General features: G+C 32.0%; 1 protein-coding gene across 1 annotated transcript; it reads right to left on the reverse strand.

Moving 5' to 3' along the window:
* Positions 1-453: 453 nt before the first annotated feature.
* LOC104904631 (gibberellin 3-beta-dioxygenase 1) lies at positions 454-2,748 on the reverse strand. The gene is made up of 2 exons (XM_010692935.4): positions 1,908-2,748; positions 454-1,457 (listed from the first exon to the last, which is right to left on the reverse strand). Exons 1-2 carry the CDS (start codon positions 2,579-2,581, stop codon positions 794-796), a joined length of 1,338 nt encoding a protein of 445 aa, XP_010691237.3. The 5' UTR covers positions 2,582-2,748; the 3' UTR covers positions 454-793.
* Between the last annotated feature and the right edge of the window lie 14,779 nt (positions 2,749-17,527).

Below are 17,527 nucleotides of genomic sequence, written 5' to 3' on the forward strand. Positions count from 1 at the left end.
TTGTTTTGTCTTTAAGCTAACATTCAAATCTGTGTTTCTCATGTCTTATCTCTATCTTATATATGCAATTAATTAGAAATAAATAAAATGTTTTGACACTTGCATGTATGGTTTCTCTGTTTGCATTGATTTGTATGTTTTCGATAGCTTCATGTATGTAGCACAATAAGCGAGAAAGAAAAGTTGGCATCTCAAATCTTTGAGGAATTGATCGAAGAAGATGAAAAGCATGCATCCCACTTATGCAAAGACATAAATCTGTTGTACAACTTATATGGCATTTTGTATTTTCAAATACTAATTGAAAAAGTGGTGGGCAAGAGAAATAATTTGCATATACTACCTTCGTTTTATTATTATGTGCAAGTGTGCAACGATTTAACATAAAGTAGAGAGGGAAAATGTCTAATCGTTGCAAATAATAGAAAACGGAGGTAGTATAAGACAGTCTCATATAAAATTATTATTTTCTCAAAAGTATATAAATAGGTAACAAAAAAGAACAAATAAATTAATCTATCAAATTATTTAATAAAAAAATTTCGAGATTATACAAACTTACAAACTCATGAGATCAAGACTAGAACCTTAATTTTCGCCTTGAAAAATGAAAAAAAAAAAAAAAAAAAGACCTCCTAATGACAAACTAATAATGATACTACGATAACAACAACTCAGTATAAATCCTACTTGACGACACAGCAGGATTATAAACCAAGTGGCAAAAACGTTATAATAATGGTCCACGTAAAAAAAAAAAAAAAAGCAGGACTAATCTAATCAAGTCTTGATTTTAAGCATATGCAGCGAGGATTTTATTTTCAGAATCAATCTTGATGTTTTTAGGCTCGTCACGTGTCATGAGTCCGTTAATTGGGGAACTATTGTTGTTATTATTAAGTTGTATTAATGAGAGGGCCTTGTTGAAATGTTCACCCTTGATGCCCAAATATTCACTCCAAGTAACCGGTCTATATATAGGTGGGTGGGTAGTATTAGGAAGGGGTTGGATCCGGACCCCGGGAGCGGGCCCGTAAAGATAGGCAACCGAAAGACGATGCTGGACCCGGTTAACCATAGCCCGATGGTAGACACTTGGGTACTGCCCGTTTGATAAGATGTGCAAAAGGTCGCCTATATTTATAACAAGCCCGCCCGAAAGGGGTGGGACCGTGATCCACCCGACCTGTTCCTTGAAAACTTGAAGCCCGGTTGTGCTACTTTGGTGGAGGATTGTAAGGAGGGTTGAGTCTGTGTGGGCCGCCAAGCCCATGGCCCGATTTGGGTCCGGACAAACCGGGTAAGAGTTTAGTTGGATGGCTCCATTTGCCCCTTTGAGTAGTAGATCAGCCCATTTCATAATATCTTGGTTGGATATTCCCAATGAACCCAATATTAGTTGCATGAGCCTCTTGGCTAAGTGATTCATCTCCTTTTGGTACTCCTCAATAATGTCACTGAAAAACATTAAGGATATGATAGAAAAGTTAGAAAACAATTAGACGTATATCTTGTCCCAAAAATCTGGCATCAAATCTAGCAAAATAAACACTGAATTATTTCATCCTCTTTATTTTCTTGTGTAGTGGACCATATAGATAACTTTTGTCTCACGACATGCTATCACACACCACAAAATCAAAAAAGACATTTATATTTTTTAATGATTTGATTACGGCTCTTTTAATAATAACTAATTAGTTATATATAGTAAACATAGACCATGTAGGAATTACAAATATTTATTAATTAAAACCTTAACTTAACAGAATTATATCCTAAATTTAAAAATAGTAACGAAGAAGGAAAACATTAAGAGACCCTCCTCACTCGAGAGTAAAACATGTGTTATAGTATGTAAGTGCTAAATTTTATTGCATGTATTTGCATGGAAAAGGAGTACCTACCAGAATTTGTTATAATCATTAGGCCAAAGTTGACGAGCATGGTCAAGAGGAGATCCCAATATAGTGAATCCCTCAGACCACATCCTCTTGGGGAAGAAAGACGAGATCCGGGCCGGGCCATAACCCGTAATACCATGTGGCGAGCGGGCTGCTTTAAGCTTTTGGTGGACCGGCAAAGCAAAAAGATTTTTACCAGCAAACTCAATGTCATCTAATAAACTTTTTGGTATACCATGGTTAGTTATTTGAAAGGCTCCCCATGATTTACATGCAACACCAATAAGTTGTTGTGCTCTCGGGTCCTCAAGATTAATTACGGGCACATGTTCGTGTCCAAAAGCATTCGACTCGAGTGAACACGGATCTCCATGTGGTGCCCATGCAAATGAGTCGGGCAATTCCTTTGAAGATTGAAAGTCTAAGTAGGTTTTGTTTGGGTGGTGGATCAAATTAGGTTGCCTAATTGCATGGGATGGCCTAGAAGGCATTGTGGTGGTGGTTATAAGGTAGAGAATACGGAAAGTTATTAATAATGGTAATAGGAATTTAGGATGAATGAAAAGTTGTTGGTCCAATTTCGGAAATAATAATAGTAGTTGTAGAAGTAGAATAAGTGGCAGGGTAATAATAATAGTACTAAAAGGTTGTACTTTGTTAAGAAGAAATGAAATCATAGGAAGAGCTAATCTTGCTATGAGAAATAGAGAATTGAGGGTGCTAAAATGATGGAATTTGAGTGGAGTATATATAGGAAAAAGAATGGAGGGGTGAAACCAAAGTTGTATTGGTTTTTGGCGGTAAGGTGTTACAAGGAGACGACAAGAAGTGAAAAGGAGAGGGCCAACGATATGTGACAACAGAAAAAACAAGGTAAGGACCATGTTGTCCTCTTTCACACAATATTTTGGTGATATCATAAAATTAATGCAAGTATGTGAAGAGGGGTTTCCTCCAAAAATGTAGAGTATATATACATATAGACCAGTAAATATCGAAGAGTGCGTCTTGGATGTAAGTCTATATCACAACTTATTGTGTAACAATTGAAAAATTACCGTTTTTCTTTTAAGAGGAAATCAAATGACATGAAATAAATGGCAAGAGTATTTTTTGGGTGTAACATGTTACGCCATAACTTATTACGTAACATGTGGGTGTAACATGCATGTTACGCTATAACTTATTACGTAACATGCGTAATAATGACATACATTTACATTTCATCAAGAATGGCATACATTTCAGCACAAATGACATGGGCTTTATACAAATAATAAAATGAATCTCATGTCATTTTGTCATTTATTCCATGTCATTTCAGTTTTTTTAACAAAAGAAGTGGTGGTTTGTAGGTTATTACTTGAACTGTTGAATTATTATAAGAAAATTAAGTTTAATTGCAGCATGCATTATTAAAGGATCATCCTCATATATCCTCCTCAATAACATTGTCATTTCACATGAATCCTAATTCTGTTTTCGAAAATTTACCCCCACTTGTTTTATGGTATCTCCTACTTTTAGAAATCTACCCATCTTGTGATCAAGCCAATAATAATTTAAGTAACTTCTCTAATCATATTATCAAAAGATCAAATTTATAGAGCTCACCAAATATTGAACCACTTGATTGGTAAATTTGTATTTTTTTTTGACAACGAGAAAACTTGCATTGATAATTCTATATTTTTGTATCTAAGAAATCAATCGTATACTCTAATTTCAATTGAGTTTGGACCTACACATGTCGAGACATATTACAGACGATTAATATATCCAATTTGTATAAAACATCTATCATAAATAACTATTTATATCAATTTATGATCAAATTAAATTCTTGAGCTTCAAGTTCTTCCAAAATCTCTACAAGTTTAATTGTTTCGATGAACAAGGTAAATAATTGATAGGAAATCTGTCTACCTTTTATATACCACTTTTTGCGAATACAACCTTTTGAATTTTTTTTGTCAACATAAGACCTACAAAAGAAAATTGTTTAATTTGTATCAACCCACTTTCAGGCATTAAAACCCTTTTTAAAACAATAAACACATAAAAGAAGAAAACTTCATCGCATAAATTATAGAAGAATAATGAATGTTTACAATTATAGGGGGTTGTTAAATGAATTCCTTCACTTCAAATGATGCCTATAAGTGCCCTAGGGTTGTTTCCCGCAAACGGTTTTTTTTTACAGTATTACGTAGTTAAAAATATTTAAAAGATTATTTCATGCAAAAAGTGATATATAAAAGTCTATTATGATAAATTTTCCTAATTTATATAAACACGTCACCAGACGGTAACTAAAGGGATAGAAAAGATCTCTACTTACACTTAAAGATAGCATTCATAGTCCAACACTTTATTTTTCATTAGTTACACATCTCTTCAATAATTTACTCCATTTACTATTTATCTTTCCTCCCTTGGCTCTCAACTCCAATCTAAATCTTCCATTCATGTGCCTTTGTCTTGTCCTGAAGTAGAAGTACAACCTGTATCAACCTCAACTTCAACCGGGTCTAATTTCCCTTGGAATATTCTCACGGAAAAAATAAAAATAAAATGCTAGCTTGCAATCGACAAACATAATGACCAAATAGCCCCTACCCTTTGAAACTTGGGGGAGTCACTTGATTTTATTTATATAACATAGAAGAAGTATATATGATCCATTTAGATAAGCCTGGTTGACGGTTCCTACATGTTTAGGAATTAAGTTGGTGAATTGTGTTCAAACTTCTCATCTATATCAATGGTTTTATAACAGTATATGATGATTAGTAATTTTCCATGTGATTGAGAATTCCTATATGATGAAGTACTTCCTCTTTAAGGAATTTTGGAAATTGTGATTTAGAGAAACCAATTTATTTGTTGTTTACTTGTTTTACATTGTTAGGAATAGGAGTTGTTTGGTGATTGATTGTTGGTTGTTGGCTTTTGACTGGTTTAGTTCAATGACGTGGTTTAGAAAAGGGTGCACCATACTCTACATGCACTTGGGTGCATGAACTTATTTACGATAGTTGGCTTGTTTGACTTGTTGGAACTTGGAAGGATTGGTTGTATGTATTAGCTTTTTAAGTTGGCTGTTTAAGCCAACTGTTTGCAAAAGTGTTTGGTAAAATTAGTTGTGGTTGTTGGCAGTTTATTAGAGAATTTGTGTGCTAACAAACCAAAAACAATTCAAAAAACTGCTCCAAGCAACTTTTTCATTTTGGTTTGAAAGCCAACTTTTCAGCCAACCAAAAAACCAATAACCAAAACTTTTTGACTATTTGGTCAAATTAAAAAGCCAAAAATCAATGAAAAAGCCATTTACCAAATACTCCATCCGTTTCCTAAAGATCTTCCCTCTTTCCGTTTAAGGGTGTTTTCAAAAGATCTTCCCTCTTTTGCTTTATTCCTTATTTGGCAAAACAAATTTCCCTATTTACCCTCTCATGTCACTATCATATGGTCCACCATTACATTATTAATTCAATTTTACTCCCTTTTTCTCTCCTACTTTAACCCCTTTTTATTTGTTTATTTATCTTAACTCCTTTCTCTCTCCTACTTTACTCACACCATGCCCCACACAACTTGATTTTCCTTGATATCTGTAGGAACAGTAAGTGGGAAGATTTTTAGGAAACGGAGGGAGTATGTCCTAGAAATATAAACAACAATAAGCATGAACAAGCACAAAATTATGCATCGAGTAAATTGATTACTCGCTTCTATAGACAAAAGCTTAAATTATAAGCATATAATCCTCATAATGCTAATCACTCTTAGTAATCTATCAACAATTCTTTGAGTGATCTCTCTCAAAACCTTCTTATTGAATATTCCCCTGAATTGAAAAGTGTCTTCTAGGTATTTATATTACAGGTTCCTACAATTGACAATGACCTAATATTGTACGAAAATTTAACTAATATCAATAACCTCCCATAAATTCACTTAGTTCTATTAGAAAGATTCCTTTTCAAAATTAGGTGATTGAAATTTTAAAAAAAACTTTTTAAAATTTTGTTTTTAATAACCTGATACTACTAATTATTTCAATACCTAAAATATGTTATTATCGATCTTATCATTTAAGATAACTATATTATGTACTTAAGGTGATGAAGATGAGTCTTAAGCAACTCTAAATTTCCAATTTCATCAAATTTTGTTGATTTGGATTGTATAAAGTAAATAAAGAGGAAAGGACAAGCCATATGTCAAAATTGATTTGATTTGACACTCCAAGAAGCTCTAATTTGTCATTTCGAATTGAAATATCACGCAATTTGTCATTTTGGATTGAAATACCCCAATTTTCTAGTTTGGATCAGGAACATGTTGTATCAAATATCACTCGCTCGTAGTAAGTTTAGAGGGTAACTATTATTTTTAAAAACATAAAAGATATAAGCTGAAAAAGTATTAGGGATAAAAAAAATTCCCCTCAAAAAAAAATCTGTATAAAATGTTTGAATTAGGTTTAGACCATTTTTAGATAATAACTTTGTTAATGGAGCAAAAAATATTGGTTCAAAACTCAAAGGGTTTAGGTTGACCTAACACATTAAATTAGGAATTACAAGAATATTTACTCATAATGACATAAAAATGAGTTATATGACACTGAAATTCTTGTATTCTTTCCACTTTATTTGAACACAAGCTTTTAATTATTTTTTATTTTCTTTTCTCAATACTTTATTTGAATAATGATGAACAAATAACTAAAAAAATCAACGAAATATTGATTTAAGATAAACAATATTAAAAAATTTAAGAATAATTATAAATGTTTGTTCGAATCAAAATCTTTGTAACATTGATTAATAACTAATTGAGAAAATAAACATTATTATGACACGCATGCGTAGCATGCAAAAAATGCATTCTCTATTATATAAGAGAAGGAAAAAGTTATGGTGTCCCCTTATAAAGTTACTTAATTGTCCATTAGTAAATCAACTATCATCAATAAAGGGGAAAAACAAAGTCAAACTCAAATATAGTATTAAAATATCAACTTAATTAATGTTAAAGGCAATTAAGTCATAATTGAGCCACCAAAAAAAAAAAAAAAAATTGACTATAATTTAGTACATTTATGTTGAAAAAAGTAAAGAGGGATATTACATCAATCAATATCTTATCCATCAAAAGAATTCACTAACATAATCAAGTATCAAGTCAAAACGGAAAATTCAATCAATTAACAAAGTGAAATTTATTTAACACAAAAAAATATATTAATACAACATAAGAAATTCTAAATAATTTCACTTAACATTCCACTATCGTTCATCAAGTTTAATTTTAAGAACCTACAAGAAAGAATAAGTAAAAATAACAATAATAAAAGAAGTGATAGAGACTTAACCTATATAATTTTGCAAAAACAAATGTCTAATATTCAAATTTTTACCTTTGTTTATGCCCAAAAAGGCTAACATTTACGTTTGAAAAAAAAATTAGGCACGTCGCATGCATAATTTGCTATTTTTTATTTTAGTAATAAATGGTCAAAGTTATCTATTGATATGTGTTATAGCCAAAGTGATGTAAGCCGTGAAACTACTTTGAAAAAAGGAAGTATCTAGATAAATATATTAAAAGTCATGCCTAAGAAAGTCTATGTGCCATGTGACATCCTACTCAAACTTTTAATGTAAATGCTTTATGTCCATATGTATCCCTCAATTGAAAAAATTGTGTAATTGCAATGTCTTGAACACGTGACCTTTGAAATAAAAAGTAAGAGTTTAACCATCAATACTCCTATGAAGGATAGATATATGTACCTATGAGGCTATTATTTGCTAATTATTTGGATTGAGGGTCAAAAAATGAGTGTTATAAGGAGATAAAATAGTCCCAAATACTTTTTAGAAATATAAATAATATATATATGTATATATATATATATATATATGTATATATATATATATATATATGTATATATATATATATATATATGTATATATATATATATATATGTATATATATATATATATATATATATATATATATATGTATATATAAAAGAGAACATCTTCAAAAATAAAAGGCATTGCAACTAAAGAAAACTAGCGTGGATTATTTTGGCAATTATTATTCATTTTCATCTAAATGTAATTTTGAAGGATGTAATTTACAATCATCATTAGTTCTAATTAAATATCATGTGGTGTAAATACAAATTAAAATATAAAAATTACTTGATGAAGAAGTTATTTTTTTGGTATTTTTATTACTTGTTAATAGATGTTGGTATTGTTATTGCATGTCAAAGTTTATGTAAAATTAAAATTTTATGTCGTCTTTGGTTTTGTAATTGATTTGAAAACTGCTTTAGTTATGTGAATTTGTTCTTCAATCATTAACTTTTTCTTTTACTACACATATTCTTATGAAAGTTTATATTAGCTACTTTGAACTTCCTTCGATATACATATTTTAAATTAGGAAGGGCTATGATTGTGGAAAATCTCGAAATCTTAATAGGTAATATTTTAATGAATGAAGGGTCAAAAAGTATTTTCAAAGAGGACACCACAGCTCCTCTTGACTTATCTGTATCCAATGAAATATGAAATGCCTTTTTTATCCTTAGGTAAATATATATATATATATATATATATATATATATACTTAATTGGATATTCAGATTTTGTACAATTATATCCTTAATTTCCTAATTTAAAGATGGGCTAAAAATTCCAATAATAAACTAAATAAGTATTAACAAAGTACTTCACATAATGTGAAAAATGGTTACTCAATAAAAAAAATTACAAATTTAATTTGACTAAAAAACTTTCATCTAAATACTTTTCTCAATTTCTAAAAACTTTATAGATTACAGTGGTTTGTATAACAATAATTATAAATCACACTTCTATAATTATATTTTGATAAAATTTATTAAAAACAGACCCAAACAATTAATGCACGTATCACGTGCATAAAAGACTAGTATAATAAAGATTGAGGAAGCATGTGTGTTAAAAGAATTTATTTGTTTGTCATGTTACTCTTTTCTATTTTTGTAAGACAGAAATTCCATGGCGTAGCTAGTTTGTGAGTGTAGGACTGTAGGCTGTAATCGTCACGGTATTCTAGTCTACAGACCCAGTTGCCTTCAACCAATTCAATGCACCTTCTATAAATCCCACATTAATTATCGATAATGATATTCCCAACACAACTTTTCAAATACCATAGAAAACGAAATCATCTTTGTGGTAGTCTTGTTCTCTCCTAAATTAGACAACTATATTTGAAAGCTACATCAGTTTGTCCACTTGTAGAATGTTGTCAAGTATACTTTACAAATTGAAAACAATGTCTTGTATCAATTAGACAAGTTTATGTAATTCCATATTTGGTGTGTTTTATATATAGAGTAGGCCTATACTCAGGGCCTGTTCTCTTCGGCATAAAACAGCTGATCTGAACTGAACTGATCTGAACTGAACTGATCTGAATTGAACTGAACTGAACTGAATTGAAATGAACTGAACTGAAATGAATAGTGATATGTGAGAGTAAAAGTATTGTCAAGAGCTGAACTGAACTGGTCTGAACTGAACTGATCTGAACAGAACTGAACTGGTCTGAACTGAACTGAACTGAACTGAACTGAACTGAACTGAAAATAAGCTGGGGAGAACAGGCCCTCAATCTAGTAGAATGAAAAGGAGGTTTTGATATTATTGATTATCATCGATTATTGAATATTGGCTAGTTTATTTTTACATCATCTTCTAATTCCAATATATAATGACTAGCCTTCATATGCACGCGATGCGTGCGTTAATTTCAAAATTTGTTATTCTATTAGATACTCCATTCGTACTTTATTTATGATTAAACTTAAATGTGAAAAAATCAACAGTTAGATGAATTTAGATATATTAATTCGCAAATGTAAAAAAATAAAAAGGTTGTGAGTGATTGTTGACATTAATTTTTTGTGAATGGATATTGAACAGAAAGAACAAAAATAATGAGTTGGTTTAACTGAATTAAAGAGTATCAAAAGTAGTGAATGTTCAGACTTTTCATGTGCACGTTATGTATGTCATCTTTTTTTATAAGGTATTTTTGATTGAAGTACTTGATGCATATACCATTTTAAACTTGTTTTAAATGGCAAGTTGGAATGAGAATTTTTAAATGATTTGCTTTTGTAATTTTTTTCATTCCATTAATTAGATCATTAAGGGTATTTTAGTCACTTCAAAAGAGGACACCACACCTCCTCCCTTGGCTTATATAATAGAGATATGCATTAACCTTATACATGATAGAGTACTAAACTATTCTTGGGACTCCATCCATCAGTTTAAGCTTTTGGTTGAGTTGGTCATCTGACATGGTATCGGAGCCAGCGTGACATAAAGGTCACGGGTTCAAATCTCATCCACCCACTCCTTTCTAAGTGGAATATTCAGCGCCAGGTGTGAGAGAGACTTGTGTTGCATCCACACTTCAAGCCCAATGGGCTCTCACGTGAAGGGGTGTGATAAAGTTAGGGATGGCAATGGGCGGGTCTGGGTCGGGTCCGACCACCTAGACCCAGACCCATACCCGTTTATTTTCCACAGACCCAGACCCGACCCAGACCCGTTGGGTCTAGATTTTTCAGACCCAGACCCAGACCCGCTGGGTCTAGCGGATCCATGGGTCCTTACTGTGTCCTAAATGAGTCCTTTTTAGTTTTAAGTTTTCATCACATTTTTTAATATATGTAATTAAAAAATTTCGCCCTAATATATATAGGTTCTTGTATCCATGGTTAAAGCACTCTCTAAATAAAATTTTAAGAATTAACTCATAATATATTAAAATGTTACAACTTATAAAGTTACATGTCTTAGTGGAGTTACAACACTAATGAGTTCACAAAATCACAACTCATAAAATTTTAGAGTTTAGGTAAAAAAAAAAATTTCTAATATATAAATGGGTCCGCGGGGCGGGTTTGGGTCTAGCATATGTGGACCCGGACCCGACCCATGCTCTTCGGGACCCAGACCCGACCCGGACCCATTGGGTCTAAAATTTCTGGACCCAGACCCTTATAAATGGGTCGGGTCTGGGTCCGGGTTCACATATGCTAGACCCAGACCCGCCCTGTATGTGGACCCATTTACATATTAGAATTTTTTTTTTTACCTAAACTCTAAAATTTTGTGAGTTGTGATTTTGTGAACTCGTTAGTGTTGTAACTCCACTAAGACATGTAACTTTGTAAGTTGTAACATTTTAATATTTTACGAGTTAATTCTTAAAATTTTTTTTGGAGAATGCTTTAACCATGGATACAAGAACCTATATATATTAGGGCGAAAATTTTTTATTACATATATTCAAAAATGTGATTAAAACTTAAAACTGAGAAGGACCCAGTAAGGACCCGCTAGACCCAACGGATCTGGGGCGGGTCTGGGTCTAAAAAATCTAGACCCAACGGATCTGGGGCGGGTCTGGGTCTGTGAAAAATAAATGGGTCTGGGTCCCCAGACCCGCCCCATTGCCATCCCTAGATAGAGTATTAAACTATTCTTGAGACTCCATCCATCAGCTTAAACTTTTGGTTGAGTTGGTCATCTGACAATACATATATGATTTGAGAGCAAAAGTTTTTTTTTTTTTTGGTAAAGTAGATTATGTTAAGTAGTTATAAAAACTATATATTATTATGAAACTTGTCCATAAAATGCCCACTTGTGAGTGTCCCACATTGAATAAAGAAAAGAGAATAAACCATTTTATAAGATTAGGAGTTACTCCTCCTAGCACCAATTGGTTTTAGGATGGAACATCCTAACTTGTAAGTGAACTAAACTCTCCTCCTCCTTATTGGGTTACCCAGGCCCATTTTCAAATAATCTAAAAATTAACATGGTATCAGAGCCCGAGTTGTGGGTCTGGATTAATCTGATTACCTTTCAAGTTAGCTCTAAATTCTAAAGACACTCACAAGTGAGGGGGTGTGTTGAAACTCATAAAATACCCACTTTTGAGTCTCCCACATTGGAGAAAGAGGGAGAGGATAAACCACTTTATAAGATTAGGAGTTACTCCTCCTATCACCAGTTGATTTTAGGATGAAACCTCCTAACTTGTAAGTGGGCTAAACTATCCTCCTCCTGATTGAGTTACCGAGGCCCATTTACATAAACTGCAACAAAAGAAACAATATAAAATCGAGTTGAAAATCTGATAAAACCTTTAGCATAATTCTACCGTCTACATTCATCATTAAAAAAGACTATTTGACTTCAAATTTGTGATAACCTAAATGAATTCAAAACTCTTAACTAAAATCATGAAAGAATAAAAAAAAAAACTTTTTTTATTTCATTACTAGGCTATTAACTAATCATGAATAAACACAACCTTAGATTTAAGATAGCTCTCGTGAGAGCTACACTACAAGAAATGTTATCAAAGAGGGCAATTTATTTGAATAAAATAGGGCAACTAGTTGATTGCCTTATTTAATAGTATCAAGGAAGACAAAAATATTTCCCCCTTTTTGATATTAACTAAGAAGACAATTATAATTTTTTGCCCTCTTTGCTATCACTTAAGAAAACAATTTCAAAATTGCCCTGTTTGATACCAACTAAGAAGATAATTTTTCAATTTCGCCCTCTTTAATATTAACCTAAAACAACAATTTAAAGTTTCGCCCTTTTTAATATTAACCTAAAACAACAATTTAAAGTTTTGCCCTCTTAAATACCTAAAACAACAATTTTAACTCTTTTGCCCTCTTTAATAATGAAGGAAAAAAAAAACAAAAAAGGGTTAAAATGACAAACTGTAGTCGATTTCCCGCAAACAACACAGTGTTCTTTCGAAAAAAAGTGTTCTACAAAATCTTCAATCTCACTAACATGTTCTACAAAATCTTCAATCTCCGGTGATTTTGGTAGAAATCTTCGATCATAATCTTCAATGGAACATTGAAAGGGACCAGTTCTCCCTATCAATTCATCTTCACTACAAGTTTTAGGGATTGGACGTTTCTCGCCTTCGAATTCAGTTTTTCAAGCCTTCGAATTCGAATTTCGCAGATTTTCTTAGCAATTTCCCAATTCGATCGCATCTTCAGGTAAATCATTCAATTTCGCTTTTTAAATTAGATGTATGGATGATTGTTTCAGCATTTTTGTCAATTAGGGTTGCTTAACTTTTTCCACAAAATCAGACGAATTTAATTAGGTCTAGTGATTTGATAATGATTTTCATGAATTGAGTTCCTTGATTAAGCAACTGAGATGTTACAACAATCTTCTACAAACATAGTGTATCGTACTGCAGACATATATACTAAGTGATTTGATAATTAGGTCTAGTGATTTGTTCCTTGCAATGTGTTAGAAGCTTTGTTCACCTTTCAGATGCCATAGGAAAGAAATCATAAATATTCATCTTCAAAGAGCAAATGTTTGAACCTCCCTAGACCCTGCTTTAGCTGGATTATACTAAGTGGTTGCTGTTCCAAGTTGCAATTCTCTCTTTCTAGCTACATACTTCTTGTAAAACAATTTTTTGACAAATTATGGTGATTGTGGTTGAAAGTGTTTAACGAGATTCAGTCCAAATAGCGAGAAATAGGAGATTTAATTATGTTTGTTTTGATAAATGCTTGGTTTGTAGAATGTTGGAGTTTAGAAAAGTTAAACATTAGACTCTAGAATGCTTCCTGTTTGGCCTAAGGTGAAGTTGACTGAATGGACTGCCTGTATGGCTGTATCTCAGTCGAGCAATTAGAATATGTGACTTTTTACTCTCATGGTCATCCCTTTGCCTCACTCCCTGTGGTGTGGGTGAGCATGCATTACAGTTCATAGGAGAATGCTCTGATTGGGTGAAGGAAATGTGTCCGCTTAATGTTGAGAAGTGGTCTGACATGCCTGAAGACGTTATAGATCGCTTATATGGAAAAATTAAGGTATACTTGCTTGAAAAATATTCATCGAAGCTGCAAAGTGTTAATATAGCTTGTGGCATTCAGATCCATTCTCTTAAATCTTAATTAATGTTTCCTAGCACATCTGCTTGTTTACTTTCTTCCTTTGATTCTGAGAATAAAGTTAAGAAAAACGTAAAAAATGCTAGAATTATTATGTTCAGTTGTTTTCTACATGGTGCACTAGAACATCTTACTCAAGAGTACATAGTGCATAGACTAACATATATTCTATTTCAGAACAGTTCACTTGGAGCAAATTTAGTAAATATAGGAATAAAAATAGGAGCAACAGATTTGGTTGAAGTGCAAAATTGATCAGCCTAGCAAGTTTTAGGTACATATCAAATTCATGGTACAAATTGACCGATCAATTTATCAAACACTATGACTGACTTTTGGGAGTAACAAACTTATTATCTATAGTTTTTTTTCTAAGAAAATTATCATATACATAGTTGATTCATTAGTAACATAACAGATCTTCCCCTGTCTAGTGTCTATTAAGGCAATGAAAAATTAGTCCCGCGCTTCTTGTTCTCTAACATAGTTCAAATTCTTTTGTCATGATCTTTATGTAATCAAGTTTCTTCTCAATAACAAAATGCTGCAATTGGTTTTGAGTTTTCAACAACAGAGAAAGTGCAACATATCTCGAATTCCCTATGTATACTTTACAATTCATCACTTATAAATCTTTCCTGAAATGTTTTCATATTGAATGGATTACTGTCATCTTTGCAAACTACTTATGTGTGACCTTGTAAAGTATACTACGTAATCTTTGGCAACTTTGTTTATTTAAATACAATATGTTATTATATTATTGAGGTTATATATATTTTGATGAAACTTAGTGTTAGGGTCAAGTCCATCATCATATTATATGAAAAGGCCTAAGGGTAACCATGAATGTGGTAACAGTAAAGTATATTTACTGATCATGGTGAACATGGCAATTTATATGGTAATAGTAAGTTATCTCTTTTTTTTTTTGTCGAAGAAAGGACTAATTAAGTTATTTTAAGAAATATCAAGTCAAGATTGTTTTTAAGGTTGCATTTGGTTGTAGTTGGTTTTTAGTTTCCTTAATCGTTAATTTGTTATACATTCAATTTTGATGTTCTTTGTTGATTGGATTGAGTCTTAATTGTGATTTTCCTTTTTTAGGGCATTTATGAAGATAGCAAGTTATGGAGCAAGAAAGGACCCTCATTTCTATCAAATTCAAACGACTTCTTCCATGTTCAGTACATAATTGTTATGTTATGGTTTTCACTTCAAGTGAGCCTTATTGTGTTGCTTTTAAGGGTGGGAGTGAGGAAACTTTTGAAGACAGTGTTGAGCTAGGATCAAAATTTTTGTGGACATATCTCAAGTAAACATTATGTGAATATGATTTTGTTTAAACTTTTATAAGTCAGTCTAGTAGGAGGCTACTATATCTGTTGAGGATTTTCTTAAAATTTTAGTAAATCAATATAGTAATATTTTTTCCCTTATTAGGTAGATTGTACAAGGTTTATCTCTCAATTTATATTAGATTGATCTTTGATGCATAATGGTTTTTAGATGATGACTAGCAGGGCAATACTTCATGATTGCCTTGCTTGACAAAGTATAAAGAAGGCAATATCTTATTTTTGTCCTGCTTGACAAAGAACAAAGAGGGCAATATCTTATTTTTGCCATGCTTGTTGCAGACCAAATAAGACAATTGTGTTTGTCTTCCTTGATTTCGAGCAAAGAGGGCAAAAGTATTGCCCTTTCTGATGATCATAGAGGGCAACTTTATTCGCCTTAGTTGATGAAGCAAAGAGGGCAAATTTTTTTGCCCTTTTTATATTGGATCAAAGAGGGCAAAAATATGAGATTTGCCCTTTAAACCTAATACAACGGGACTACAAGGGCAACGGAAGGGCAATTTTAAAATTGCCCTCGTAACCTATGAAGGCAAATTTTGTATCAAAGAGGGCAATTAAAATTGCTCTCCTTGAAGCTATTTGTTGTAGTGCTAACATTTTATAATAAAGAACAAAATATAGACGCTAAGAAACTATGAAATATGGTAGTGAGGAAGCCTCTTAGACAGGCAAACCTAAGTTCGACCAAATTTCATATAAGCTATCTAAATTGTACGTATATGACATGTCAAGTATACATGTATGACTCTATTGCAAATTTGCAATTAATTTAGGGCACGTTCGATATCACTATCAGTTTTTAATTTTTGGTTTTTTGAATGTAAAAGTAGTATGATATAAGGGGTATAATAAACTTAATATTAGTCAAATATATACTAAACATGTCAATTTTAAAAACTACCAACTGAAAACTGAAGACTCCATATTTTATTTTTTAATTTGCAAAAAAAAATTGAAAACAAAAAACGATAATGAATAAGCCCTTACGTGCTTTTCACTGCAGATTTTTCTAGTCGTTTAAACATTTTAAAGTGTAACTTTTTTAAAGAATTACAAATGACTTCTCCATCACAAATTTATGAGGGGGTTTCTAACGTACTAAGAATGCTATCATATATACTAACATAGATATTGGTATGTAACAGCATCTCCAATGGTTTCATATAGGGGCATGCTTGCAATTTTCGCTAAATATGTAGTTGTAGCTTAACCACTGGAGAGAAGAAAAATAAACCTGCTTGCAAGCAAGTGTAGCCCAAACAAGTAGAGTAGACTCAGTAGATTGACAAAATAAGAGGGAACACATCCAATTACGATATGCTATGTGAAAACTTTTATTTATTTCTATGTCTTAAAAAAATGACAAGCTAAAAAGTGATGTAGCTTACCATTGGGAGACATTGTTGCTAGCAAGCAATGTTACTTAAAAGGCCGATGTGGCAAGTCAAGCTCAAAGGTGTTATAGGCTAGCTCACCATTGGAGATGCTCTTAAGAGAATTCTCAAATTAAATAATCCTCAATTCCAAAACTGCAATTGCGCGGAAACGGAATATGGAAACAGACACGAGGACACGTCGACATGGTAAGACGCAAATTCTAAAAGGGGGGAAGCGTGGTGGAAACATTTTGAAAAGACGTTTTGGGAAAACTTAAACAAACCGTATTAGCAATTTTATTTATCTTGGAATTATATTCAACTTAAATTTCGACAGTATTAGACATTTTGGATTACAAGTATATTTAATGGATATGGTATAATAGCATATAAATATAATAAGAGTTTGTCTTATAAAAGACCGCCTACTTTTAAATTAAAACTAGTTATTAGGCTCGGGCTATGCTCCGGCTAAGAAAATTTTTTATCTATTAATATAATACTTTATGATAATAAAACTAAATACAACTTGGTCCAAATGGTTAAGACTTTAGTATATGTACTTGAGGTCTCGGGATCAAACCCTACACTTTTAAATATATTTATATAGATTAGGCAATGGTAAGCCTAATATTAAAAAGATAATTAGCGCAATAATGACTGGGTTAATTCCTTTTGGTGACTAATTTAATCTATTTCGTGAATATGTCTATTTTTATATTAAAATTAGACCGTTTCTTTTAATAATTTTTTAATATAATTATACAGTAAAAACTACATTACCGAGATGAATTGCATGCAGAGTTGATGACAATAGTTGGAGGCTTGCAG

Source organism: Beta vulgaris, chromosome 9 (genome assembly GCF_026745355.1).
Source record: "Beta vulgaris subsp. vulgaris cultivar EL10 chromosome 9, EL10.2, whole genome shotgun sequence".
Classification (NCBI taxonomy): domain Eukaryota; kingdom Viridiplantae; phylum Streptophyta; class Magnoliopsida; order Caryophyllales; family Amaranthaceae; genus Beta; species Beta vulgaris.

What these genes read in the sequence shown, in the direction of transcription:
- LOC104904631 (XM_010692935.4), bottom strand. Translation starts at nt 2,581, where the DNA reads ATGATTTCATTTCTTCTTAACAAAGTACAACCTTTTAGTACTATTATT. An exon ending in AATGATTATAACAAATTCTG is followed by an intron (nt 1,458 to 1,907) that starts GTAGGTACTCCT and finishes AATGTTTTTCAG; the next exon opens with TGACATTATTGAGGAGTACC.